This window comes from Meriones unguiculatus, chromosome 11, assembly GCF_030254825.1.
Source record: "Meriones unguiculatus strain TT.TT164.6M chromosome 11, Bangor_MerUng_6.1, whole genome shotgun sequence".
In the NCBI taxonomy this organism is placed as follows: domain Eukaryota; kingdom Metazoa; phylum Chordata; class Mammalia; order Rodentia; family Muridae; genus Meriones; species Meriones unguiculatus.
The window spans coordinates 10190807-10218598 of NC_083359.1; the positions used below are offsets into that span (position 1 = coordinate 10190807).

The 27792-nt window shown below is 48.5% G+C and overlaps 1 protein-coding gene across 1 annotated transcript; it reads left to right on the top strand.

The window, feature by feature from the left end:
- The first annotated feature begins 3158 nt into the window (after positions 1-3158).
- On the top strand, positions 3159-27426 carry Usp22 (ubiquitin specific peptidase 22). The gene is made up of 13 exons (XM_021626339.2): positions 3159-3498; positions 9171-9303; positions 10217-10330; positions 14010-14111; positions 14919-15088; positions 17922-18069; positions 18712-18817; positions 19888-20046; positions 20897-21023; positions 22061-22152; positions 23519-23581; positions 24048-24197; positions 24895-27426. The coding sequence occupies exons 1-13, from the start codon at positions 3328-3330 to the stop codon at positions 24935-24937; spliced, it is 1578 nt and encodes a 525-aa protein (XP_021482014.1). The 5' UTR covers positions 3159-3327; the 3' UTR covers positions 24938-27426.
- The last annotated feature ends 366 nt before the right edge of the window (positions 27427-27792 follow it).

Genomic DNA, 27792 nt, shown 5'->3' on the forward strand with positions numbered 1-27792 from the left:
TTTATGATGAACTGTTATACAGGACAATGAGTCAAATAAACCCTTTCCTCCCCAGTTGCTGTTGGCTGTGAAGTTTCAACCCAGCGATAGTAACCCTAATTAAGACGCCAAGTTATAAATCAGCAGGTGATTTTGGTTACTCAGATATTGTTCTTGTAGACCCTGAAGAGCAGGAGATAAAACACATCAACTTTTCATTGGGAGTGAAAAAACTAGGGTCTGGAATGTGGCTCGGGTGTTGAGGATATTTACATGGCATGCATGGAGCTCCCTGGCTTTGAGTCCTGGACCATCAGACACTGGGCATGGGTCGTGTTTACCAGTAATACCAGGGTGGATATGAAGGTTGGCTCATCCTCAGCTGACACAGTGAGTCTGAGGTCAACCTAGGCAACATGAGACCCTGCCTAAGATGCACCCTCCCCATAAACACATACACACACACACACACACACACACACACACACACACACACACACGTGCGCGCAAGCAGCGGAATGCAGGCACACAATAAACATATTGCGTTCATAGCTCCAGGCCCCAGAACCCAACTCCTATCCTGCTTCTTCAGATGCTTCACGTTTGTCTGTTAATCAGTAAAGAATGTAAAGAGGAAAGTCGCCATTATTCATCATCTAAGCTAAGGCACACACACACTGTAAACGTGTTGCCGGACTTGACTTAAAGCTTGCGGACTCCTTCATTCCCTTACCATTCTGAAACTCCAGGCCAAAGTTCAAAAGAGGACAGCACGGCAAAAACCTGAGTCTAGGGACTTGAAACCAGATGACCAGGAAAGGCCCAGTCACCCATGTTTACTTCTTTGCTCAATCCCTTTGTCAAAATATGATCGGTCCCCTTCACTTTGTGTTCCTATCCTTTAAAAATGTTGAACAATCTCCCTTCTGGGACGTGGTTCAGATCCCAAACTGGCTGCTTTCCTGCTCTTATGCTGGAAATAAAACTTGCATTTTAAGCTTCTGTCTCTGAAGTGAGTTTTCTCGGCTTCCACCCAGAAACCAACAGTGGAAAGCATTTTAGGCAGAGGCTCTGAGTGTCTGCTAATTTGTCCTCAACACAGATTTTTGTTTTGTTTTGTTTCGTCTTTTGTTCAAGACAGGGTCTCTCTATATGGCCCTGGCTGTCCTGGAACTCACTCTGTAGACCATGCTGGCCTCAAACTGCCTGCCTCTGCTTCCCTGAGTTCTGGGATCAAAGGGGTGCTCCACTCCCGCCCAGATCAGCACAGATTCTTTATTCTAGTTTTCCATCCATTAAACCACACAGCTTTAAGAACTTTGGGATCAGCCAAGCATGGTGGTGCATGCCTTTAATCCCAGCACTCAGGAAGGCAGAGGCAGACAGATTGCTATGAGTTTGAGGCCAGCCTGGTCTACAAATCAAGTTCAGGACAGCCAAGACTACAGAGAAATCCTGTCTTGGAGGGGAGGGGAGGAGAGAGCTTGCAGATCATGACAATCCAGGCAGTGGTTGCTGTTTGTCTCACCTGTGTTTGAAGGCAGTAAAATAGCCAGCAGCGGATTAAGAACACACAAACAGCACCACCCCTAAGCCAAAGGCTTCCCTGGACTCTGCCTGCCTAAGACAGTGACTGAACTTTTCTTCAAAGTTGGGTGACTCACAGTGTTCCTTTAGTACTCCAAACCCTCAGACGCTCAAGTCCTAACTATAAAATAGTGTCATATTTGCCTCTAACCTATATGGCCTGCATGCACCTTACTGATCGCCCCTTTTTCTTTTTAATATGAGTCTCACTATTTGTTCAGGCGGATCACAAACTCCTGGGCTCAAGTGATCTTCCTGTCTCAACCAAAATAGCTCCCGAATAGCCATGTACCAGATACACCAACACTCTCTGCTCTTCTGTATGCTGTAACTCATCTTTGGGTGATACCCACCTCATCAAAGATCGTAAAATGCCAAATAGGACAGCATTCTAAGCCATACCTCAGTTGAGTAAGACCATCATTGCTTCAAGGCCAGGCTGCTGCTCACCAGACAAGCTTCAACTGCAATTGCTCCTGGGAACTTCTGACATCAAAATGCTGTCTATTTCTGTCCCTCAGAAAGCCTGTTGGCAGTTTCTCCCTGCTGTCTTGCCTGCTAGCTGCTCTTCCTGCAGTGCTTTCGATGAACACTCTACTGCCTTTTTCTGTCTTGGTGAAATCATTTCACTGTACAGGTGCCTCTCACCGGAATTTGACACCTAGCTTTTACACTGTTTAGGGGATAATGACAGAGGAGGAGGACTGTCCACTTACTCAGTAGATACAGTTTGTAGGGAGGGGAGACCAATATTTTCTCTACTGTGTTGGTGGACTGCACATGTGATGAATGCATATAGAGCCGTACTGTCCCTACTCAATAGCTGGTGTGTGTAACGTGGCTAGTACAAATTGAGTATGCTGTACTGAACGTGTAAAATGCGGTATTTCAAAGCCAATACAAAAATTATAGACTATTCACTAAACATTTTACAATATCACACGTCGACATGATATGCTCTTTGTTGGATTCCTTGTTAAAATTAATTTTACCTGCTTTCTTGTCGCAAGACAAATGTAAAAACTGTAGCCACTACAAATCTTCGTACGCCGGCTGGCGTTCCAGTTCAACAGGATAGCGCTAGACTAGACCCCAGGGAAGGAAACCCGGACTGTGCTCTTGCCACGCCCAGTTCCCAGCTGTGGCACTGCGGTACCCTGCACAGCCGCCAAGATGGCAGTCCCTGCAGAAACGCCCCCACAGGGAACTCCACTGACCAACAGAACCTGGAAAGCGCAGACGCGGGCCCCGCCCCACCCCGCCCGACGCCCCGCCTCTTTGCGGCAGAGCTCAAGCCGGTGCAAACCGGTTCAGTGGCCTGAAGGACCAATCCACAGCACGCAAGCCCTCGCAAGCGGAGGCTTGAAACGTCCCGAAGCTAGCTTTAAGCGCAGACCGAGCCTCTAACGGGCAGACAGCCAATGGAGTGACGGGAGGGCGGGGTTCTGTTGGCCCCACCCCCTTGCGCAGGGTCCGGCGACGGAGGGAAGAGCGGAGGGGCGGGGCCTGGGGCGGCGGCGCCTGCGCACTGCGACCGCGGGTCTGGGTGACGTCATCCTTTCTCGCGGCCAGCCCCGCCCCCGCGCCCCGCCCCGCCCCGCGCCCCCTCCTGGAAGCCGGGGAGAGCTGCGTGAGCGGTCGGTGCAGCCGTCGCCTGCCGGGGCTCTCCGCGCGGTCTTTGTCCGCCGCTTTGTTCTCGCCGCGCTGGCGTCGTCCTCGCCCCCGTCGCCGCCCGCCCCGCGCGCCCGGGCCTTGCCCGCCATGGTCGCCCGGCCCGAGCCCGAGGTGGAGGCCATGGACGCCGAGCTGGCCGTGGCGCCGCCGGGATGCTCGCACCTGGGGAGCTTCAAGGTGGACAACTGGAAGCAGAACCTGCGGGCCATCTACCAGTGCTTCGTGTGGAGCGGGACGGCCGAGGCCCGCAAGCGCAAGGTGCGCCCGGGGCCCGCGCCGCTCCCCGCGCCGGGACGCGGCGGGTGGGCGTGGGAGGGAGAGGAGAAGCGGGGTCGCGTCCGGAGGGAGCGGCGGGGAGCCCGGCGGGGCCGGGAGGGCGCGGGGCGAGGCCTCGCGGGGCAGCGAAGGCGCGAGGGAGGGGGCGGGCGGCCTCGCGCGGCGGGGGAGGGGAGGAGGACTCGCTGTGCGGGAGGGGGCGGGGGAGGCCCGACGAGGAAGACTCCGCCTTGGCCATCAGCCTGGATGTGAAGGTCGCAGCGCGGGGTCGGGGTCTGCGAGGTGCTTCTGTGGACAGCGGCCCGGGGCCGGGGTCGAGACCCGCCGCGGACAGAGGAGGGGGCTCCCGGGACCTCTGCGCACCCGAGTTTGGGAAGCGGGGCTTTAGGTCGTAGGAGGTGATTGACAGCTGCGGCCATTGAAGGAGTCGTGGCTGTTTTGTTGTTTTTCCGGTCCTGTAAATTCGCAGCCTATTCTTTAATCTCAGACTTCCTTTTGATTTTAAAGGTGAAAACTGGAATGGGGACTGTGCTTGCTTGTATCTTGAGTAGCGGTTCTTCACGGGAAGACTGACAAATCCACTGGATTGTATGTCATGTTGAGTATTAAATTCTCCCTCTTTAGTTTCTAGAGATACATGTGTATGTATATATACATGTATGTATCTTTTAGGGTAACTAAAGACTTCTGTAACACATGGTCTGTTAGGCTCAGAGCAAGAGTTTTTTAAATAGAAACATATGCTTAAAAAATACTAGACTGAAAATGCTAGAATTTCGTATTTTGAGACAGGAGCCTTTCTATGTAGTCCAGACTGATCTTAAACACCCAGTCCTCCTGTCTCAGCCTTGTGAGGACTGGGATTAGAGGTGAGCCCAACCCTGGCCCCAAAAATGCCAGATTGACACCAGTGTTCCATTCTGTTGCTTCTTGAATTGAGATGTGTTATAAAGTCATTTTTACACGGGATTAAATGGGGAATCCTCCCCTTTCTCTTTCCGTCTCTAGCTTTCTTCACCTCCCCAGACTCATTTTGTATAGTGTCACACAAGGAAATGAAAAATTTCCTTTTTAATTAGGACTACCCAGCTCAATATTTAAATCTCCACTGTGCAGTCCTTTATTAAATGATCTTCACACTCACTAGTCGGGTTGTGACTACTGGGAAGTGGAGTGGAAGGCATGTGCTTGTGCCCTGAGGGTGTGTGCAGAACTCTGCTCCTCGGAAGTTCCATCACGACAGAGTTTTACAGAGCTCTGGCTGTCCTGGACTCACTTTGTAGACCAGGCTGTCCTCGAACTCACAGAGGTCCGCCTGCCTTTGCCTCCGGAGTACCAGGATTAAAGGTGTGCACCACCACAGCCAGCTCAGATTGTTTTCATTTCACAAGTCAGTTACTCTTTAAAAAAAAAAAAAAACTTTGGCCATGCATGGTGGTACAAAACAAACAAACAAAAAAAAACGAATGGTCAGTAAATATCTGAAAAAGTATTCATCTTCAGCTGTCAGAGCAGTGCTGGTTAAACTGCACTGAACTCCCATCTCACCCCAGGCAAAATGGTTGCCCTCAAGAAAAATGACAGCAACTATGACATGGGGATAAGGGAAGCCCTTACACACTGCTGGTGGAAGTGCAGACCGCTGCAGCCTCTTGTAAACCAGTTGAAATTTCTCAGAGAACTAGAGTTAGACTACCTTGTCACCAAGCCACACCAGTCCTAAGTACAGACGCGCACAGCGCAGTGATGCGGAAGGGGGACTTCTGAAGGGGGAAGACATCCAAGAAGTTGGGGAAGGAGAGTGATAGTTTTGGAAGTGAGTTTGAACTAGGTATGCTGATAAATGCATATTAAGATGCAATAATGAAACCAGTATATGACAACTAAGAAAAGTAGAGGAAGAACATCGTAGGTGTCTGTCAAGAGCTGTTTGCGGCCTGTGGCTGTGACGTAGGAGAGCCAGCACCTTAGTGTAGATGTTGTGGGGAGGCCTCCCTGTGTGGCCTGTTGCAGGCTAACTTCTAGTTCCACCAGCACACAGAGATAGTTCTGGGTACTGGCTGGTGGCGGGCTGACCCTGGGCCTAGGTGGGCTGCTGCTGGCTCAGGAACCCCATTCCTCCTGAGACCACAACAACCACTGTTTGTGGGTGGAAGGCAGCTCAGCTGTCGCTGGCTCTGCCAGCCACGGGACCCCATCAGCACCCTGCTGATGCCTAAATGGGCTCTAAAGCCTGAGCCTTGAGGATGGCTGGGAATTCATCTTCAAAAGCAGTTGGTACAGTGAAAGCTAGGGTCATAGCTGACATGAACTCTGTGCCACTGTCCTAGGGCTGCTGTAACAAATGACAGCACTGTAAAGCTCCCAGCCCCCGAGGGTAGCGCTGGAGAGATGTGGGAAGGGCTTCTTTGCCAGGACTCTAGAAAGAATCTGTCCTGGCCTCCCTCTTCCAGGATTACAACCTCCAGTCTCCGCCTTGTCGTTCACATGGGTTTAGCTTCTTGTGCCAACGTTTAGTGCCAAACAGTCTGGTGTCATCACCTTTTCTAAGTAGGATAGCCTTTCAGGCTCTGGGGTTAGCACCTGCCTTTGCTTAAACATAATGAGTTTCAATTTTGAATGTGTTTGATGTTGTTGTTTTCAGTACTACAAATTAAACCCTTATCTAAATTACACCCTTCACTTGTGGGGTAAATGATCTAGGAGGATATACTACAAATAAGGTCTGCAGCTCGAGAGCACCACTTTAGGATCTTGACCCACCATTCCATCCAGTGACCACTGGCCAAACATGCCGTTAAATAAAGGCTAAACTTTGGATTTAGTAGCTGGATCAACATGTGGCCTTGAGCTACCACAAGGAACAGTGCCAACAAGTAACCTAAAAGATGTAAGGAGAGGAGGACTGTTAATAATTTTTCGGGTGCTGTGAAGGCAGGTTTCCCTGTGTAGTTCAACTGGACAGTCCTCCTACCTCAGCTCTCAGAGTGCTGGGACTATAGATGTGTGCCATTGTGCTTTGCTGAAGTCAGGGTTTATGATTGTGTCAAAGACCACTTCCTGTTTTCCATATGCATTGCAAATTCGGTGTGTTGATAGCTGATGATGTTGGGAAGAGAAGCTGTCCTTGTTTTTTTTAATCCGTTAGCCCAGAACCATGTGTTTTCAGTGCAAGTAGCAAACCTGCAGCCCTGCTGCAGCCTCATTGTGCAGGTCTGTATAGGAGTCACCGGCGGCGGGAGGCAGACCTTCCATGGGGACTTCCTTGCTCTCAGGCCAGCTCAGACTCTGCTTGCTTGATGTGTTGGAATCATACCCCTTATAAGACACACGTCTATTCTGGTTTTAAGCTGTTTACTTTTCTCTGATTCCCCCTGCTCCATGCTCTTCCAGTCAGGCCTGGTGATCCTTTAAGTTACGGCAGCATTTCACATATTGGTTTACCTATGTGGGTCTTCTTTGTGTTGTTTATTCTGTATTCTGCTTTCTAAACTATCTGTTAGAGTATGTGTACATCTTGATGATTTAATAGACAGAAAGACCACTGTGGGGCCAGTGCGATGGCGCAGGGTGTGGAGGTACTTGCCGCTGAACCTGGTGGCCTGAGTGTGATCCCAGGACCACGTGGTTAGAAAGCCGGCTTCCACGGGTGTTTCTCTGACCTCAGCGCACCCTGTGACATTGTGCACACAGTAAGCATAGCATGTTTTAAAAGCAGGGCACCGCTACAGAGGACACCCCCTCTCCCCCTGCCAGTCCTTACCCTCATCCTCATGGGTATCTGCTGAGGCTTTGTGGCATTTGGTTTCCTTGCCTGCCTCTGTGCTTGATGTGAGGGGAGCATGTGTGAACTTACTGTGTGGCTCCTTCCTCGGTGTATGTTGAGATTCATTCACAGATTATGGACTTTTCCTGCCTAACACTTGCTGACCAGTAGTACCAGCATTTGTTTATACGCATGAGTATTTTTACTTTTGTCTTGAGGTGTTACAAATAACACTGCTGGGAACATTCTGTTGTGTCTAGTAATAAATCTAGGAGTTATACAGCTTATATATTCAGCTTAATATATAAGCTTTATAAAAAATTACAATAAATAACATGTCATAAAACATTTGTCATGTATTTCCTTAGTTTCATTGGTCCATTTTTGCCATTCTTTATTTTATGTTTTTGGGTGTTTGCCTGGTGTGTGTCTGTGTACCATTGGGGGCCTCTACAGAGGGCAGGGCAGGCTGTCAGGTTCTCTGGAAGGGGAGTTACAAAAAGTTGTGAGCTGCTATGATTGCTGGGAATTGAACTTGGGTCTTCTGCAAGAGCAGCCAGTGCTTTTAACTGTTGTAGGCCCATTCTTGCCATTCTCTTCCCCAAATTGTTGAAGAATCAGTTGATGACATCTTGGGTGATTATTGCTGATGACTTCCGTAAGAATGAGGACTTAGGTCTGTGAACACTGTCTAGGAATAAGGAGGGATTAAGGCCATCCCATACACAGTCCATACTTAAATTCTAGTATTGCGTTAGATACTGAACTCCCTGCGCTAACCTATAATAAGAAATGGGTGGGACCATTTAGCACGTAGGCCTGCTGGACGCTCTAGGTTCAAACTTAATCACAGAGTTAGCAGCAGAAACTGGAAACCAGCAGTCCACGTACAGCGACACAGCTGTGCCAGCTCTCGGTGTCAAAGGAGCATTGGAACAGGCTGTGTCCACCTCCAGCAGATTTCGGCACACTGTATCCCTCCCCAGCCACAGTCTACATGGGTTGACTTGTTCTGTGTGTTTTGTAGCCTGTGGTCAAATGCCCACATGGGCGTGTCTTTGTTACAGAGTAGTGGCGCTGTTTGTTCATTGACTTGGTAGATATTTGGGCTATTTTTGCATTTTTTTGGGTACTATTGTTATTTTGCCCAGTGATTTTAGTGTCCATGGGTGATTCTGTTTAAGTCACTTGTTATATGTAGTTTTCCTATGAAGACTTTTAGAAAGCTAGTATGTGTGATCGTATGGTTTTAATTTTAGTACAGACTTATAAAAATACAACTTTGTTTTTTATCAAGTTTAAGTAATGTGTTGTTGCTGTTAATCTGTGTGTTGAATAGTACCCTGTTTGCCCAGTGAACATCCCGCAGCCCTTCTCTTCATACCTGACCCACAGTGCTACAAGCTGGCACATTCTTGGGTATGTAGACCTGCCCACCCCTGTGTTCATATTTGCTATGATTGCATCGCTGGGTTCCTGTGGCCTGTTTCTTGGCAATGAACTTGTTCTCTTTTGTTCCTGTGTACTGCTTTGATTCATGTATCTTTTCTTGGGTTTTATTTTGGGTTTGCTTGTTTTGTTTTAAATTCATTGTGCAATTTTTTTAGAGCCTCAAAATGATATCTGGGTTAAAGATGGCTGGGTCTGAGTTGCTGTTTGGAGTGCAGGTGGCACTGGCCTGGGGTGTTCTCTTTGTTGATATGATTTTGAGCTAAATAAACTGAGTGCTTCAGAGAGAAGGAAAAAATGGAGTGATGTGTTAAAGTGGTAAGACCTTGCCCTTCCTCCAGCAGCATCCCGATTGTGATCCTTTGACCTGTACTCCATGTTTCCCCTTGGGAACTACTGTTGTGTCCACATTGCTCATTACTTGTAATCTGAATTTCAGGCAAAGTCCTGTGTCTGCCATGTCTGCGGCATCCATCTGAACCGGCTGCACTCGTGCCTCTACTGTGTCTTCTTTGGCTGTTTCACAAAGAAACACATCCATGACCATGCAAAGTCAAAGCGGCACAACCTGGGTAAGGCATCCTCCTGCAAGAGGGCAGGAACAGACATTGGCTCAGTTAGCACGCCATCTTCCCAAAAACCTCCCTGCGGAGGAATGGTCCTTTTGAAGCTGAACTCAAGCAGGTGGCACCATTTGCTTGAAACTGTTTAAGTTAGTGTTATATTTGAGCAAGGGGTTTTCCTGGTTTTCAGTAATGCAGGTTCATGAAAGGCCAGCTGAACATTGTATGACATCAGGTATATGAAGTGTGTGTGTGTATGAGAGAGAGAGAGAGAGAGAGAGAGAGAGAGAGAGAAAGAGAAAAAGACAGACAGACTGAGAGACTGTTGTTTGAGGCCAGAGTCTCACGTTGTGAAATTGCCACATGTCCTAATTTTAAAAAGCATTTGGAACAAGTACTTTTATAAATTTGGTTTCTGTGCTGTGAAGTCAAGGTTTTCTGTGTAGAATGTATTTCACCTTCCCTTGGAGAAAGAGCAACACGTAGTCAAGACAGGAGGAAAGAGCAAATAGTTGTTGCCTCTTTTACAAGACTGCCAGCCTTTCAGGGTGTAACAAAGCCTCATTCCCTGGTCAGGTTGCTGGGAACTCTTGTGAACCTAAAATACTCCATGAACTTTTGCCCTAGTTTTGAGTTGTGTGCTTGGGCAGGCGAAGCAGAGCGTCCTGATCCTTAAATTAGTATTTTGAAAGGCACAGATGTGTGCCTCCCATTCTCGCTCAGCCCTCAGGGAAGCTTCTGGAGAGAGTAGACATACTTCACAGACTCTGGATAAACCCGCAGTTGTAACTCCTGCATCTCAAGGAGGAAGATGCTCTGAGGAGCTGGTGTCTAGAATACTTGGCTCCATGTTCAGCTGCCTGAAGCACTACCTTGCCATGCTAGATTGAATTTTGTTCTTTCCCCTCCTTTCTGTCTGCAGCCATTGACCTGATGTATGGAGGTATTTACTGTTTCTTGTGTCAGGACTACATCTACGACAAAGACATAGAAATCATTGCCAAAGAGGAGCAGCGCAAAGCTTGGAAGCTGCAAGGTGCGTTCACCATGCTTAGAGCAAAGGTCAGGCGACCAGAAAGTGGTCAGGGAAGCTGGCTTGGGCCAGGGAGGAGAGAAACAAGTCCTGATTTTCCTGTGGTGATCATACAGCTATCATAAACTATTGTGGGAAGCTTGGAGATTTAGCTGAAGTGAAGTTGGTCTTTAGGCAGTACCCCAGGCCGAGTCCGCCCTCCCCACAGGTCTGCTACACATTGCAGTCCCTCCCTTTTCTTCTCCATTCTACCTGGTGGAGTGGGCTATGTACTGCCTGTTGCTGGGCTGGTGCCTGGCTCAGTGGTGGAGCTGTTGCCTAGCATATTCATGGCCTTGGGCTTGGACCCCAGCTCACAGAGAAGGAAGAAACAGGCCTGTGCCTGAGTGATAGAAGCTGCTCTTGGCAGTGGAGTTAAATGCATCACGGTGATAATACCATTAGAAGTTCTGTTCTCTTTTTATGATTTTTATAGACAGCAAAAACAGCCTGTTTCATCATTCACAAAATATGTGTGTGTTCCGGGTGAAGCAAAGTCCAGACACCTGCAGAGTGCCTCCTTATACACTGTCAGTCTTGTAACTTTTATTTCCTAATTTTACATTTTATTTACCATTATTCTAAATGTTATTTTAAAAACATTAAAATAACATTGAGAGCTTGATAAAAGTATATAGTGACAACTTAAGTGCAAACTCTTAAGTCTCTTCTTGGTTAATTTTTTTTTTCAGTTTGTTACATATATGAAGCCACCCACTTCCTGAATAGTTGTTTGCAGAGGTTGTGGTCTTCTATTGGGATCCTCTCAGCCCAATGAAATGACTTTTAATATTAGAGACATTTAAAATTTTATCTCTGTAATGTCCTTCACGTCCCAACATAAAAACGAAATCTTAAATCATAGTGTTACACAAAGATCTTTAGCAAATACCTCTATGATTTTATGTCTACTGTAGCCTTCCTTAATGAAATCTCACCTTTAACAACTTTGTGCACAGTGCTCCTGGAAAAGAAACCACAGTGAGAATAGTCTAATGAAAGGAGTTTTAGATTTTGTTGGTAGGCACTCCTTCCTGATGTCGGCCTCAGGTATTGTCACCCTTCACCTAATATTTAGAGACACACTCTCTTCCTGAGCCTGGAACACAGCATTTCAACAAGGCCATCTTATCAGTAGCCCCAAGGATTGGGCTGACTCTGGCTCCCAGCACTGGGGTCACGGCCATATGCTGTTGCATCTGGCTTTTCCATGAGTGCTGAGATCTTATGTGGTTGTCATGCTTATGTAGCAAGAACTTCAGCCAGTAAGCCATCTGTCCAGCCCAGCGAAATGACTTTTAATGTATATGATTTTTAACTTTATAATGTCCTTTAACACAGGTCTGTCACAGTGAGCCTGCATTTCCTTCAGGTGTGATAGAACTTGAGATAATGAGATACACAGCTCAAAGGAGAGCCTGCCAGTACTGCACTGTTCAGTAGGCGTCTGGTTTAATGGATGAGCCCCTCCAACAGCTCACTCTTCATTTCCAGGGGCATCAGTCTGGTCAGGTACCCCCGTGCTCCTGTGGCTGTGGTTCTGTTAGGCTCTGCCTGAGCCATGAAGAAGACAGACTCATTCTGAGGGCACATTTGAGAAGCTGGCTTAGCCAGCCCTTATCGCGTCACTGACTCCACCCACCTCCTCCAGACTGAGTGACTGTCTGCAGAGATCCCTGACCGGTGTAATACCACAAATAACATACCAGTTCCTTGTAGGAGAAGCACCATTTTTCTGATAGTGGACAGAGTATGGAGCAGCTAAACTTGCCCAGTGGCTTAGACTCCTGCACTTCTGGCATGTGCTTTGTGGTTCTGGTGGCACCATAGGCTTCTATTTCTGTCTCTATCCTTATGTGTGCCTTCTGTCACACACTTGGCTATAGGCATATCAGTGCTATGCAGCTTTGTTCTTTATTCTGGGTTTTCCTGATTTTTTTCCCCCTTTCTTTTCGGTTCCCAGAGCAACTGTTGTCTGCATTTACATTGCTGGCTCTGGTATGTCCAGCTTGGTCAGTGAGCATGTCTCTCCTGCGTTAGCACCATCGCTCTGTGCAGGGGGAGTAGACCACAACCCTGACTTGGTGGTTCTTTATTGGAAACTCTCCCAGTGCCTTAGTTTACTTTCTATTGCTGTGAATAAAACACTGACCAAAAACATCTTACACTTCCGAGTCACAGTCAATCACTGAGGAAAAAGTCAGTAGGAACTGAAGCAGAAGCCATAGAGCAAAGCTGCCTTGTTCCTCATGGCTCATTCAGCTTTCTTTTTTATACACCCCAGGGCCACCTGCCCCCGGTGGGGGGAGGTCACTCTCCTCAGGCCAATTTGACAGAAGCAATTTTTCGGTTGAGGTCCCCTCATTCCATATGATCCTAACTGTACCAAATTGACAAAATGTTAACCAGCACACTAGTTTCCAGAGGGAGTAGAAACAGGTGCTATTAGCAGTCAGAGTTTGTGTTTAATGGGCTGTTTCTGGAGGAAAATCTGACCTGTATTTTGTTTTTTGGCCCCTCAAAACAACATGACTGCTGTGTGGGGATATATTGTTTCTTTGTGCAGGATACTGGAATCATTCGTTGAGCATACATTTGCCAGGATAAAACAGAATTCTTAGACTCCTTTAGATTCCATCTTGCCAAGTGATACACTCTTAAAAGTGTATTGAAGTTCTGGAAAGATGGCTCAGCAGTTAAGAGCACTGTCTGCTCTTCCACAAGTCCTGAGTTCAATTCCCAGCACCCACATGGTGGCTCACAACCATCTCTAATGTGATCTGATCCCCTCTTCTGGCCTGCAGGTGTACATGCAAATAGAGTTCCAGCTCCCGTTTGGTTGGTTCCCAAGTTGAGAACTTCTCTCCAACGCCTAACATACATTAAATAAATAAATAAATTTTTAAAGAAGTGTATTGAATTAGACGGAACTTTTAGGTAGTGTGGAGCAAGTCCCCTTGAGCGGGCTGTGTGTGAGTGGAGTGTGCTCTTCATTACCTTTTGGGTGTCATGGCTTCCAGTCTTCTGCAGTGTGTTCAGCAGGTAGAGCAGAAGTGCATTTTCAGCTGGGGTGTGGTAGTCCATGATTTCACAGTCATGCACTTGGGACATGGGCAGGCTGAGCCCAGAGTTTGAGGCAGCCCAATCTACATAGCAAGTTCTAGGTTAGCCAGGGCTACAGTGAGGCCATAACTCAGACAACAGAGAAAGCAGAAAGTGTGTTTTCTTTTTCTTACGAAACTTCGTGGATCAAGCATGGGCCTCACATGTGCTAGGCAAGTGCTTTACCACCAAGATGCACCCCAGGTTTGTTTTCTCTGTCAGTCTCATATACTGGAGGGTCTTTCATGAGGTATTGGCCGCTCCCATTGGAGCTGATGTTACCATCTCTACCCCAGGATCCAAGGCATTTGAGAAACGTTAGTGTCTGGTAGTTTAATAGGTTGTTACTTTCCTTGGCTCGATAAATGTGGCATGTTCATACTGCTCACTAAGGGAAGCTCCTGTTAGTGATCTGGCACCTCTCTCAGCACAGTAGAGTGGTAGAGGAGGGTGCCTCTGAACAAAGCCTGATGTGTGTGTCATCAGCGCTTTTATTTACAAAAGAACTTCGCTTACCTGGGACTGTTCTCCATCTCCTTAGGTGTTGGAGAGAAGTTCTCAACTTGGGAACCAACCAAACGGGAGCTGGAACTGCTGAAGCACAACCCAAAGAGGCGGAAGATCACCTCCAACTGCACCATAGGTGGGTGAGGGCCAGTGCGAGTGCTCTGTCTGCAGTCCTGTCTAACCTTCATTTCCAGAGGGTCAAATAGATGGGGAACTTGGCATTTCTTAGTAGCAGGATTCTGTCTGGTCCTTGCTGAGGTTCTTCCTGGATTTGTTAAGCATCTAGCTCTTAAGCACCTAGTCTTCAGGAGCTGCTATATCTGTGGGGTGTAGAGGGGTAAGAGGAGATGGCCTCTTGCAGTCCCTTGGCATCTGCATGTTTGAAGGGTTCAAGTGTGTCCTGGCCAACGCTGCTCTTTATGGAGAAATGATGGAGAGATGATGTACCAGAGAGTTAGATTGTTCAACGTATCTCCCTCTCTCATCCCCCTTAGATAGGATCTCTGTGTAGCCCTGTGTGTCCTAGAACTTTATAGACCAGGCTGGCTTTTAACTCTGAGATCTGCCTCCCAAGTATGCATGCATAGGTGTGCATACACCATCCCCAATGATGATCATTTCTTCTAAAAAGGAGGAAGCATATTTTAGAGCTTGTTTGGAAAACACTTTGCTTTGTTAGAGAGGCTCCATTCTGACCTGTTTTCACATGATGCATCTGGTTAGTACTGTGGAAACATAAGGGACGAGTGGAGGGGCAGTGTGATGAGCACCCTGCCCTCCATTAAAAAGTTAGAGAATGACACTTTCCTGCTCTTCTCGGGCTGCTTGAATGAGTGAAGAAAGGGACTAGTCGTGGAGATGGAAACAGCTTCGGCTGGGATCGGGAATCCTGGGTCTGCGCTCAGTGCACAGGTGACCCTGCTTTCGCTGGCTCCCCATCCAGGTCTGCGTGGACTGATCAATCTGGGAAACACGTGCTTCATGAACTGCATCGTGCAGGCGCTGACCCACACACCGCTCCTGCGAGATTTCTTCCTGTCAGACAGGCACCGCTGCGAGATGCAGAGCCCCAGCTCCTGCCTGGTCTGTGAGATGTCCTCTCTCTTCCAGGAGGTGAGTGCAGCTGCTTCTGGAGGGGGATGGCGTACAACTGCCCTCACCCCCACCTTCCTAAAAAAGGTGTAGTAGAGTTGATGAAAACCTTACCTAATTCTTTCTCACTGTGTGACTGCACCGTGGAAGACAGGGGTTGCTAGGGGTAGGTTGTTTGGTTTTAGAGGCACTCTGTGTAAGGAGAGGGTACCTCAAAGTGGCAGGTATGGCAGAGTCAACTTTTGGATGCCATTCATCTCCAAGAATCCTGTTGTCTGCCACCTACATTCAGGAAAGCTGCAGATGTGCGCTTTCCCAAATGTGTTTTGTCAGTTCTGCCATGCAGACTGGCAGCGCAGAGAGATGGAACTAAGGCTGTCCCTGAGCTAATCTATTATGTCTGTCCGAAGCAAAGAACTATCCCCTGCTCAGGGCTGGGACCTACTCAGGCTTGGTCCCAGCACCTATTATCTTAGTGGCCTCAGACCAGTTATCTTAGTATTAGAACTGAAATAACTTCTCTTCCCATCCCAGAAATGGGGTGGCCCCTGCCTTGCACACAGCAGACAGCCCGCATTTCTTCCAGTGGTCCTTTACCAGTGTGCCTTCAGGTACCTTTGCTGTTGTCTGGGCTGCTTGGTGCCACAGCTCGTGGGTTGAGCAGTGGACAGTGTTATGCAGTGGCTTTGCTACTGAGATGATTCAGCTGGGCCCTTCCAGAACGAGTTTGCCAATTTTTGGCCTAGTCCAGCTTATTGCTAACCCCTGCAGTTCTGGTACCTGGAGCTATGGTGGTGAACAGACAAATAAACTGACAGGTTATAAGGGAAAAGAAAATATGCTGAGAAATGAGTCCTGGGGTTCACTGGTTTAAGTGCTAATTACTGTGTGGCTAAGGCATCTCTCTTGGACTGTCTTTTAAACTCAGGCTTAGTACATTCAGTAAAACTTCCTAGTATATAGTTCTGTTGTTGACAAATGTGTAATACCTTCGCCCTAATGCCTTTCTGAAGCTAGGCCCCCTGTTGCTGTTGACATGGGTTCTGTCCCCTGAATTCTTAATTTTGTGCGTATGATATGGATGTATGTATAGCAGGTGTCCCAAGTACTGTGCATGTGCAGTGGCCCACCGCCCTGGCCAGGTCTCTGCGTCTCTTTGGCATGTTACGTCAAGGTCCATGTGGGCTATGTTGCCAGAGAATGGTCTTCTGTAGTGGCCATGGTGCAGCTGGTGACCACCAACTGGCTCAGACCCTTTTGGGTGGTTCCAGTTTTTTACTGTTAGAAAATCTAAGTGTAATAATATATACGGGGTTTTGTGTGAAGCATTTCCCCAGCACCTCTGTCTAAGTTGTTAACTTGTTGCTGTCCTCGGTTTTATTTTCCGCATTGAACAGTTACTGCAGTAAGTACTTCATGGCTTTGGTGCTGTGTGAATCTGCTGCTCAGTTCTAGTCTAGCTGGCCATTGACAATGGACGTTGTGACATCACAGATCCCTCCCCTGCCCTGTGACAGTTCAGCACACACTTCATACATTGCCTTCAAGCTGTGTGTTGAGTCTTGTGATTAGCCTCGGGTCCCAGCCACAGAATGCCTCTTGAGCAAATATTCTAAGATCCTAGAACCCCAGAAGGCCCAGGAGCAGGCTGAGGCTGTTTGGTTGCGTGGCTCACCCATGTAGAGAAATGGGTGGAAGATTGGTGTTAGCTTTTTGTTGGTTTTCTATAGCTAATACATGAAAAAAGTTTGTCTACAACTCTGAATTAGTTTAATGCCCAGCTTGATGGGTCATGACAGAAACTGTGGAAGTCACAAAAAAACCTGAAAGCCCAACAATCTAAACCTCATGTCCAAGTAGGCGCAGCTCTGGGGGTTGGCTTTTTGTTTTGTTTTGTTTTGTTTTATAAAGGCTTAGGATTAAAACAGAATTTCCCAGTTTCTGAATGGCTTAAATATACTCAATGACATTTGTACTGTGGATTTCCATGAAGTGGCTTTACAGTAAAAGAAGCCCTGGTCTAACAATGATGAGTTTGGGAGGTGCATTCTGGGAGAAGTAGTATTTGGCCCTTGGTGTTGCTGTGTCATTGATCACTTAACTTAGAAGAGATGTTCCTTTTAAGAATGAACTTGTAATTCGCAGTTCACAGACGGGCTTGGGATGAAACTCAGCAGTAGACCAATTGCTTAGTCTACCTAAAGGCCTGAGTTTGATTCCCTGCATTGCAAAAGGCCCTGGAGTTAGCTTTGTTTCTCTCAGGTTGGTAAAAGGGCTTAGAACTCAGGAGACTCCTTCACTCCATAGCTGTTTGCATTGGCAACATTTTGGTACTGGCAGATGTTTAAAAAGCAGCAGCATGGTTTGGGTGAGGAATCGGGAACATCACATTCCCTGGGCTCTTCGCTGGCAGGAAGCATGGTGTGGAGGCGAGCCTCTAGGTCTAGTGTCTCAGCAGTGGACGTCGGCCTGGCTCCCTGAGTGTGCTGCTAGCCGTGAGGCCAGCTGCAGCTTGTCCTCCCTGTGTTCCCAGGAGGGCACTCGGTGGCACCGTTGTACCTGGCCCCAGTGGCCATGCAGTCAGACACCATTTCAAGAAGGATAGCAGAGGTTTTGTGAGGCAAACATTGTATAGAACAAGTCACTTGAATTTGCTGTTATGTGGGCTTATCAGTGGAAATAAAGTGGAGGAAAATGAGACTCAAATTTATTGAGTCCAAATAAAAATACAGTTTGCAAAAAGGAAAACAACGAGTCTGATCAAACTAGTCCTGCCCAGTCCGTGCAGCTGTGAAGCTTTATATGATGAAGACTGGCAGGTACCCTAGTTGTCCCTTTCCTTCTCTCTAAACAGTTTTACTCGGGGCACCGCTCCCCACATATTCCGTACAAGCTGCTGCACCTGGTGTGGACGCACGCCCGGCACCTGGCCGGTTACGAGCAGCAGGATGCACATGAATTCCTCATTGCAGCCCTGGACGTCCTTCACCGGCACTGCAAAGGTGGGCCTGCCGCCATCTCCCTGCGGGGCTCGGGCAGGCGGGAGTTGCCTTAAAAATGGAGCAGAGCAAGGCTGGTGCTTGCCCAGGCAGATGTAGAAGTATATTTGATTGTCTCTTATAGAGAGTTTAGTCAGGCTGTTTCCAGGAAGGAAAATTGCACGGTTGCTTCCAAGGAGTTCTCCACAGTTTGTTTTGTTAGTATCGATTGATTTTTGGATATTTTTTGGAAGCAGGGTCTCACTGTGTAGCTCATGCTGGCCTAGAGCACTGGTCCTCCTGTCGAGCTTCCCGAGGGCTGGGGTTACAGGTGGGAACCTCTGTTCAAGTTAAAGGTCCCGGAGCCAGCATGCTGGCACACACCTGGAAGCCCAGCACCGGGGTAGCAGAGGCAGGCAGATCTTCTGCCGGTTCAAGGCCAGCCAGATATACCTTACTCTGTCTCAGGAAAGAAAGAAAAGGAAGAATGCTATATTTCAACCCACCCCGGCACAGACAGATCTCCTGTTATAAATACCTTCACTCTTCATAGAGTGTTGGAACTCCTGGTGTCCTCCTGCCTCTGCTGGGGGGATGTGGACTCGCCAACTGCTTTGTACTGTCTTGGTGACATTACTAATGGTAATCACACATCTCTGTCATCAGGTGATGACAACGGGAAGAAAGCCAACAACCCTAACCACTGCAATTGCATCATCGACCAAATCTTTACGGGTGGGCTCCAGTCTGACGTCACATGCCAGGTCTGCCAGTAAGTGCTCCCACTAGCTAGACAGTCACCATGAGTGTTTGCCAAGGCATAGCCTGTTGCATTTCTCAGCCGGCAAGGCTGAGTGTTGTGTGGTCTCTGAGCCTAAACTCAGCACCAGCTTAGGGAAGGCTCCCTGAGTTCTGTGGTGTTCATACTGGAGACCCTGCACTAGTATAGGTGAGGACAGTTTATTAAACAGCTGTGCTCTGCTCATTTGAGAGAGAAAAACACACACACACACACACACACAAGAAATCAGCAGAGTGCCTGAGTCTGAAGTCTGGGGGCTCTTCCTTTTGGAGGCCTGTGGAGTTTATGGTGGTGGCGCTCAGCAGGGTGTCCTCAGCAGCTTCCTACTTATTTTTCTGCTTTCTTTATAGTCTTAAAGAGAAAGAACCAAAGCAAATAGCCCTTGAGAAGGCAGATTATTGGCTTTCATGCTCCATAGTATGAATTGGCTCCTCTTCTCTTTGCTGACATAAAGCCACAGTTATTTCCAGGTGTAGCCATTGCTTGGAGCTTCATCTTCAGAAGCAGAAAGAATCCTTTGGCACAGGCTAAGGAAGTCTAATCTCACCCCTAATGTGAGGGTGCTGGCTCACCCAAGGCATATTGCTGTTCTTATTCCACTCCTGGGTTTTAAAACCGAACCCTGAACCAAGGTACAGGAATCTAGGAATGCTTCTAGGAGCAGAGCTCCTTTGAGGCCTTGTCTTTGAGCAGTGTAGAATTCCTCCCTCCCAGGCCTTTTGCTATTGGAGGTGGTCTCGAATTTCAGTCCTTATCTAGCCAGTTTCCTATTTTGAGTTTCTCCTTTTTATTGTTGTAATTTAAGCCTCCTGGCAGGATTCAGTGTTGTTAAGTGCAGCGGTCTTGTTTGTGGGGCGGCCAAGTTTGGCCTGTGCGTATTTGTGCATAAGGGTCTCCTGTCTTTGCCCATTTGGGACACCTAGTTTCTGTGCAGTGTTGCAGCAGTTCCTATGCTGTGAGCTGGATCCCAGAACAGAGTTCTAGACCACAATAGACACTGGTCCTCATATGCTCTCCTGTGTTTTTATCTTTTCCTGCAGCGGGGTCTCCACCACCATAGACCCCTTCTGGGACATCAGCTTGGACCTGCCTGGTTCTTCCACACCATTCTGGCCCTTGAGTCCAGGGAGCGAGGGCAGCGTGGTTAATGGGGAGAGCCACACATCAGGCACCACCACGCTCACAGACTGCCTCCGCAGGTGAGACACATCCTGCAGTACTGGGTCAAACTGCCACCTCTTCCTCCATTTTACTACATGATTCAATCTTGAAAAATTAACAGAGAGAAAAGGGGGGGAGGTGACAAAAAAAAAAAAAAGAAGAAGAAGAAACAAAATTAACACATCTTTGAAGATCATCCTGCTGCTGTAAGGTGACATGGTCGTCCCGGAACCGTCACCCAGCCCTTCATCATGGCACCTGCAGCACAGAGGGGCGGATGTGGATGTCACAGAGGTTGCCGAAGCTGGTGCAGGCAAGAACATCACAGCCCCTCCCAGCCAGGTCTTCATCCGCAACAGCAGCCGTGCCTGGTCCTCCCCTGAGCAGCTCAGTTCTAGATTGCTCAGGGAGGTTTGTGAGTGGACTCTCACAGCACAGCACCTGTGGGGAGGGCTCTTTCCGCTTCTTGATCTCTGGTAGCCCAGAGTATCGTGTATGGGGCAGACATTGCCGTTCTGTTGCTAACTGGTGGCTTGTGGGTGGTGACAGCGTTTGTTTATTGAGTCATTTGTGCTTTGTGTGGCTGTATGCTCCATTGTTCTGAGACAGGTTGAGTTGCTAAGGTGTAAAGAAAGTTACCACCATTTCCTCAGTCCTTTCGTTATTATTGGTATAAATGTGTGTATACACATACACAAAGATAAAGAAACTTAAGAGAGTCGGGAAAGATGAAGACAAAGTTCCTAAAGTTCCTTTTTGTGTTGTTGTGAAATAGGACCCCTGTAACTGCTGATGTGCACTGTGGGTGGTAAAACAATCTGTTCCCCTTTTCTCCCATGTCTTTTCCTCTTCCCTTTACCCTCTTTTTTTTTTTTTAATGCCTTGTAGATTTACCAGACCAGAGCACTTAGGAAGCAGTGCCAAGATCAAGTGTAGCGGTTGCCATAGCTACCAGGAGTCCACAAAACAGCTCACCATGAAGAAGCTGCCCATTGTGGCTTGCTTCCATCTCAAAGTGAGTTTCCCAGAAAACCAGCCCAGGATTAGCCTGTATCTCAGTCTCAAGCCCAGCAGCTCAGGTTGGAGCCCTCAGTGCATCATTCCCGAGAAGCAGGAAGTAGAGATGCTGTAGGAGGTGGGGTTCCATTTGACTACTCCGTTTGTGCCAGCATAGGCCAGAGGGGACGTCAGCAGATGTCCTGCTGTGACACTCCACCTTACTGCATGGACACAGGGTTTCTCACTCAGCCTGGAGTTAGGCTTGAGGCTGGCGAGCCTAGTGGTCTTCCTGTCTGTGCCTCCCACAGCGCCAGGGTTGCAGGTGCACGTCCACTTGCTGTGTTCTATGTGGGTGCTGGGGTTTGACCCCAGGTGCTCAAGCTTACGCAGCACTCTTCACTGCTAAGCCATCTTCCCAGCTCTTTTGACTTTCAGTTTCACTAACAACTGACCCAGGCTCAGGCTAGGGAATGTGAGTGAGTCTAGAGCTCTTGCCTGACGTGCACAAGGCTCTGCATTCCAGAACACAAAGACCACCGTAGCCTCGTGATCTAGTCCAGAGTCAGCGTGCTCTTTGTGGGGAAGCCAGGTGGTAGATAGTGGGAATTTGAGTCCTTTGTTGTTGTTGCACCTGTGGTGTCTCCCCTGCATGTATGTCTGTGCACTGTGTACATAACATACCGATACCCACAGAAGCCAGAAGAGGGGGGTCAGTCCTCTAGGACTGGAGTGATATGGGCTGCCATATGGGTGTTGGGATTCAAACCAAGGTCCTGTTAGAGCAGCCAGTGATAGTGTTTGAGTCTTTAAAGGCTCCATACAGTCTCTGTTTCCTATTTCTTATTTTAATACTTTAAAAAATGTAAAAGATCAGTTTGATCTTGGTAGTATATAAGGCTGAGGCAGGAGGGTGCCTGTGCCAGCCTGGGCAGGGCTCTGTTTCAGGAAAATCAGTGTGTAAAGTAGAAGGGCCCTTGCTGGGAACCTTCAGGCTGGGTGGCCCAACTGTTGCTCAGTCTGCTCATTTGTTTCCCTCTCCCTTCCTCTCTGCAGCGATTTGAACACTCAGCCAAACTGCGGCGGAAGATCACCACATATGTGTCTTTTCCCCTGGAACTGGACATGACGCCCTTTATGGCCTCCAGGTAGAAAGGGTTGGTGCCCCGGTGTCTGGGTGGGGAGGCACATTGTCTGGTGGGTGATCACCCAGTGCCAGACTCTAGACAAGGCAGTTGCGGTCTCAGCACTCCCCTCATCTTACCTCCGGTTGCACGTTTGTACTGTGGCTCCTTCATCAGTCATTTTTCAACTTTCAAACATGGCAACTCATTAAGATAAAGTTACAGGCAGACCACATGGGGCATTTTTGGTGGGTCGAGACAGATTTTGAAATAGAGATAAACAGGGTTGAATTGCAGCAGTGGGTTCTCTTCCTTGAGATCTAATCGTCTATGTTATAGACCACATAAAATTTGATCCTCTAAAAACTACAGTACTTGCTAATGTTTTTGTTTTCTGTGGCTAGCAGCTATAATGTGGTGGTTTAAAACAATATAAATGTATTTTCTCACAGTAATAGAAACCAGAAATATGAAATATGAGAGAAGGATCCTGACAGTTTTTCTTCTTTGTCTCATCCAGCTCCTGGAGGTTCTGGGTCCTTTTCTGTTACTGCCCCGGCCCAAGGCCCTTCCTGAATCTCTGTCTTGTTTGTTGTCCTGTTGCCTACGTACTGGTGGTTAGGGGGTAAAGCCTGTATAGAAGGCCTCCTTTCAACATCCTTCATCCCATCCCAGGTTTTCTAAATGGGTCAAGATGCAGACAGTGCATTTCAGAAGCCACACTTCAGCCCACTGTACTGCCTTAAGCAGGCTTATTATTAGCCATTGATGCTCTTCCTTGTAGCTGTGTTCCTGGGTTCACAAGTCACTGACTGAAATGATGTCCCAGACCATCAGAGTTATCTCTTTGAAAAATGGAGTATTTACATGTCCAAGGACAGGGTGACGTTGCTGATAACCAGGGTCTCACAGGTCTTGCTGTCTTCTGCTTGCTTTGGCTGTAGGTAAACACACGGAACTAGTTTAAAACTTGGCATTTCCTGTACAGCCCCTCCTCCATTCTGCCCAACCTGCTGCTAATGAGATACTCCATGGTGTCTCTTAGGCTCTTTTAAGGATGTAGTGTGGAGCTAGCTTACACACCGCCTTCGGAAGGAATGTTTTCATTTGGTGTGTTGCAAGCAAAACTCTTCACAAAGTCATTATCAGAAGCCCCTGGGGCAGCAAGTGGCTTCAGGGTCTGGGGAAAGGAGGGAAGGGTTGTGTACAGCCATCAGCACTAGGAGGCCAGGGAGCTCCACCCAAGCTGGATTTCTCACCACCGCATGGGGACGGTGTGCCTAGGAAAACCAGCATGTATAAAGTACTCCTCTTAGCGTCGGTTAATGCTATCATTAGAGCCAGTGTGTCTGGTGAGCTAGTAATTAAATTTTATTACTGTTCCTTACAGCAAAGAGAGCAGGATGAATGGGCAGTACCAGCAGCCCCTGGACAGTCTCAACAATGACAACAAGTACGTGGCATTGTGGGGTCGGAGGGACCATTATGGTCATGTAGGTCTCTGCCCATGGCGTGTCGGGAAGGGCACATGCTCAGCTCCCATTTCTCAGGCCACTGACCTGACCTTTGGCTACTTCCAGTCTCCCCTCTCAACAGTCTCCCTCCTGGTGACAACCCCACTGTAGAGGCCTCTGATTTGAGGGTGTGCTTAGGAGCTCAGCCTAACGAACCTGCTCTTTCTGGTGCCATTCCTCTTGCTAGTTGGTAGCACAGGCACATGGGACAACTTAGTTACTTCCACCTCAAGGTGTCACTGCTGCCAGCACTTTCATTCAGTGCCGTTCTAGGAATGACCTTTGCTGGGCCAGAGCTGAGTGATGTGACCTGCCCCTCCAGCTCTGCAGCCAGCAAGTTCTTTAGGGTGGAGGTATTAGGCCAGTTCAGCAGGCCTTGACTCGGATGCTCTCTCCTTCCATCAGGTACTCCTTGTTTGCTGTTGTTAATCATCAAGGGACCTTGGAGAGTGGCCACTACACCAGCTTCATCCGGCAGCACAAAGACCAGTGGTTCAAGTGTGATGATGCCATCATCACCAAGGCCAGCATCAAGGACGTGCTGGACAGCGAAGGGTGTGTCTGGGGGTGGGCTGGAAGAACCCTGTGCTGGTGCTTGTCCATCCCTCCTGACGGGCCAGAGCTACTGGCTAGGCTGCATCTGCCGCACTGGGCATCTTCACCTTCACTTAGTTTGGCTCTGTTGCCGCAGAGTGGCTCCTTGGAGACGTTGCCTTCGGTCATGGTTACGGTGGGGGTGCTGCTGAGCAGGGCTGCTGTCTGTGCCTCTAGACTGAAGAACACCGCGGCCAGCATTGTCCCCGCCAACGTGCAGTGGTTCTGCTGCGGCTTCCCTCTGCTTGTGTTACTTGTGGTCCATTATCATTTGCCCCGAGCCTCCTTAGGGTCCCTTAGGATTCCTAGCCTCAGGGACAAGGTAGACCCTCTGCCACAGATGCAGATGGTGCATGTGAGGCTCCGGAGAGGAGTCGTGGAGAAAGAGTGCTCTACTGGGCAGGAGTGGGGTTGAGGAGACATGGACCCCGAGTGAGGGTAGCACCACTGAGTAGGAGAGGTAGTGACTAGAGGAGGTCACCAAGGCCACGGTGACTCACTCCCTGGGAAGCAGGATGGTCAGGTTGGGTGATGGAAGGCAGCCAGCGGGCTGGATGGGCTATAGTAACTGTTGGGAAAGTCAGGCTTGGGAACCAGCCTTGACTGGCCTCGGCTGTCTTGGAAGTTAGGACTAAGCCTGCCTACTTTGCCTCCTCAGATACCTGCTCTTCTACCACAAACAGTTCCTGGAATACGAGTAGCCGGCTGCCCTGCTGGCCAGAAAAGAGAGCAAGCTTCCTGACCTGACCCCTGATCTCCCCACATCAGAACACCACGGTATTCCTCCTGTGCAGGCGAGCCTCACACACGGCCCCCTGCACCAGGAGATGCGTCAGGGTGGGATGAGCTGTCAGAGCTGAGTGGGGTGTGCCCTTGGTGGAAAGGAGCTGAGGGGCTACCTCACCAGCACCTGCCTTCTCAACCTTGTAGTAGGCTGGGGATGGATGTTCTTAGAGCGGACCAGCCTTTGCTGGTGCTTTACTCTGCCATCCCCCCTGGGTTTGTTAAAAAGCACCTGCCTTGTTGAAAATGAGCCCTTCAAAGCTGTAGAATAGGCCAAGATGATGCAGGAGGGCCGAGTGCGTGCACCAGCCCTCCGGCATGACAGGCAGTCTAGTCTGTCCTTACATTGTAAAATAGTCCCTGGGCCCAGGTTGAGGCCACCCACAGGCTACAAACACATCTGTCCTACAGATAACTTAGCATTAACTGCATGTGGAAACATCAGCCCTTTGTTTTCTAGAAATAGGCATTGTCTTACCTCTGTCCCTCACTCTTTTCCACAGTGGTGACTTTGCATAAATGTGACAGTAGTAAAGTAAGTGATTATAGTTTGTATGGAGATCTGGATGATCCTCTTCCCTTCTGCTTTTTGGTCAGTGCTTTTTCCTTGCCTGTGCCCTGCCTTTCTTCCACACAGTTAATTGGTGGCCAGGAAGTGGAGAACAGGGTTCCTGTTATCTTGATCTTTGCAGTAGATGGAATCTTCCTACGTTTCCTCTTGGGCCTTTTGCCTGTCCAGGGTGGGTTAGTGGCTTTGTGAAGTTTGAGGCCGAGTGGTCCAGGCGGAGGCTGCGTTGACTAGGAAAGACTCTATGGCCGGTTCTGCAGACAGGGTCAGTCTTGAAGTTTCTTGTAAGATATTTTGCATGTATATCTGGACGAGGCTTAGGTTGTTGCTTCTAAAAAACTAAAATCTGGGTCTTGGCGTTTGCTCTTTATACCACTGCCTTTTCAGTGGTGCTGGCCCACGCGCCTATTGACACCTCACCCCAGGAGTTTCAGGACAGGCAAGTACTTCCTAAGAGCCAGACTCTGAGCTATAGGTCTATAGCAGGTAACACGTGCATCGTGTTGGCATAGCAAGTACGGCTGTAATTTTAATTACATATAATTATCATGTGTATAGATTTTTTAAAAAACTATTTGAAAATAAGACACTTTCACTGGCAGGCTACGAAAAGCAGGGCAGGGTCCAGCCCAGCTCCTTAGCTAGCCGTGGCACCGCTCAGCTGGTGTAAAATTCCCCAGAAGTCAGGGGCAGCAACAGCCTCATTGTGTGCCATGACATTTGCCCTGCTCTTCTCCGTTGTATTTCTGTTTCTGCATTTAAAGGAAAGAAGAGACTTGAAGCATGTTTTAGAAAAAGCCTTTTTTGAGAAGTATGGTTGAGCCCAGATTCTCAGACATAGACCCATGTTTGTGGGATTCTGCTATGGAGACACCCTTGAGGAAGCACATTCTATTTGTGAAAAACCCCATAGGAAAAAATTCACTGCAGTTGGCCTACAGGAACCAGAGCCCAAATTTTCCTGAAGGTCTGCTTCCTTGACACTGGTGGATGGGACATCCAAAGCAGGGGAAGTGAGCAGGTATGCTGGCCAGGCCTGCTTCCTCTGTCCCCACAGCACAGCCCATCTCTACCTGTATTCTGGGCGCTGAGGAGGAAGAGGACAGCACCTGTCTTCTGTCAGCGTGACTTTAGCCTTTTATAGCTGAATGCATTCCCCTCCTGCTCCGTGGGTTTAACAGTCTGAGCACTTTGTTCTGTACCTAGAGCAAGGAGGCCAGCCAACTCCATGACTGCCACCCGTCTATCTGGCCTCTGGCCTCGGGTCCTCAGCATGGTATCTCAGCTAGACAGGCACAAATGGGTGACCAAGGAACAGCGTGTTTGAGCATGGGCTTGGGAAGTTCTTTGAATTCCCCTTTGCCATGTAAGGACCACCCAGTGTACATGCTCAGATGGTCAAGAAGTGCGTCTCACCACAGGGCTTCGTTGCCCGCCGATAGCCTAGAGCCGTGAGCAGACTTCCCACACGCTGCTGGCACCAGCTTCACAGAAAGGCGAGAGATTCAGGAGTTAGGACAGGATCTTCGATTCCTCTCTTCACCCCAGGAATGCCCCTCAAACTGGACACGGGCCTGAGTACCATGTGAACCTGAGTGCTGTTTTGTTTGGCCTGGTGTGTATGCTTTTCCTTGTGTAAAATCATTGTTTTGTTTTTGACAAGTGGCTTGTTTCATTTCTTATAGCTTTGAAATTAAAAAAAAAAAAAAATTGTGAGGGGAAAAAATGCAATGATTGTGTTGTGGTTCGAAGTTTTATTACTAAGACATTTATGTCACTTTTCCCTGTCATTTTGACTCTCCTTTCCTATATCATAATAAAGCTGCATTTTATTCTGAATCTGACTGTTCACCCATTACTAACAGGCAGCAAATGGTGGTAGCCACAGGCAAGGTGGTGGGGTGGGCCAGCTCTGGGTTACCTGTGGGTAGGGATGTCGTGCATGCCACCTGCTTGGCGGTGGAGCAGCTGTTTAACCCTCCTTCCTGCAGAGCGCACAGGCCACGCTAACCCCTGCACTTCTGAGGCAGAGGCAGGCACCCTAGCTCAATAAACAAAAAGGTTCTTTTCCCCGGGCAGGAGAGTGGGTATGGTGGGAACATGACTCAGTAGCAAGGTCCTCGCAGCAAGTCAATGGCTGTTTGTAGTGGGTACTACAATGCCTCTTGCCCCTCCTAGCCTCAGCTAGTCAGAGTGCCTCACACG

What these genes read in the sequence shown, in the direction of transcription:
- Usp22 (XM_021626339.2), top strand. Translation starts at nt 3,328, where the DNA reads ATGGTCGCCCGGCCCGAGCCCGAGGTGGAGGCCATGGACGCCGAGCTG. An exon ending in GTCAAAGCGGCACAACCTGG is followed by an intron (nt 9,304 to 10,216) that starts GTAAGGCATCCT and finishes TTCTGTCTGCAG; the next exon opens with CCATTGACCTGATGTATGGA. An exon ending in ACGCCCTTTATGGCCTCCAG is followed by an intron (nt 22,153 to 23,518) that starts GTAGAAAGGGTT and finishes TGTTCCTTACAG; the next exon opens with CAAAGAGAGCAGGATGAATG.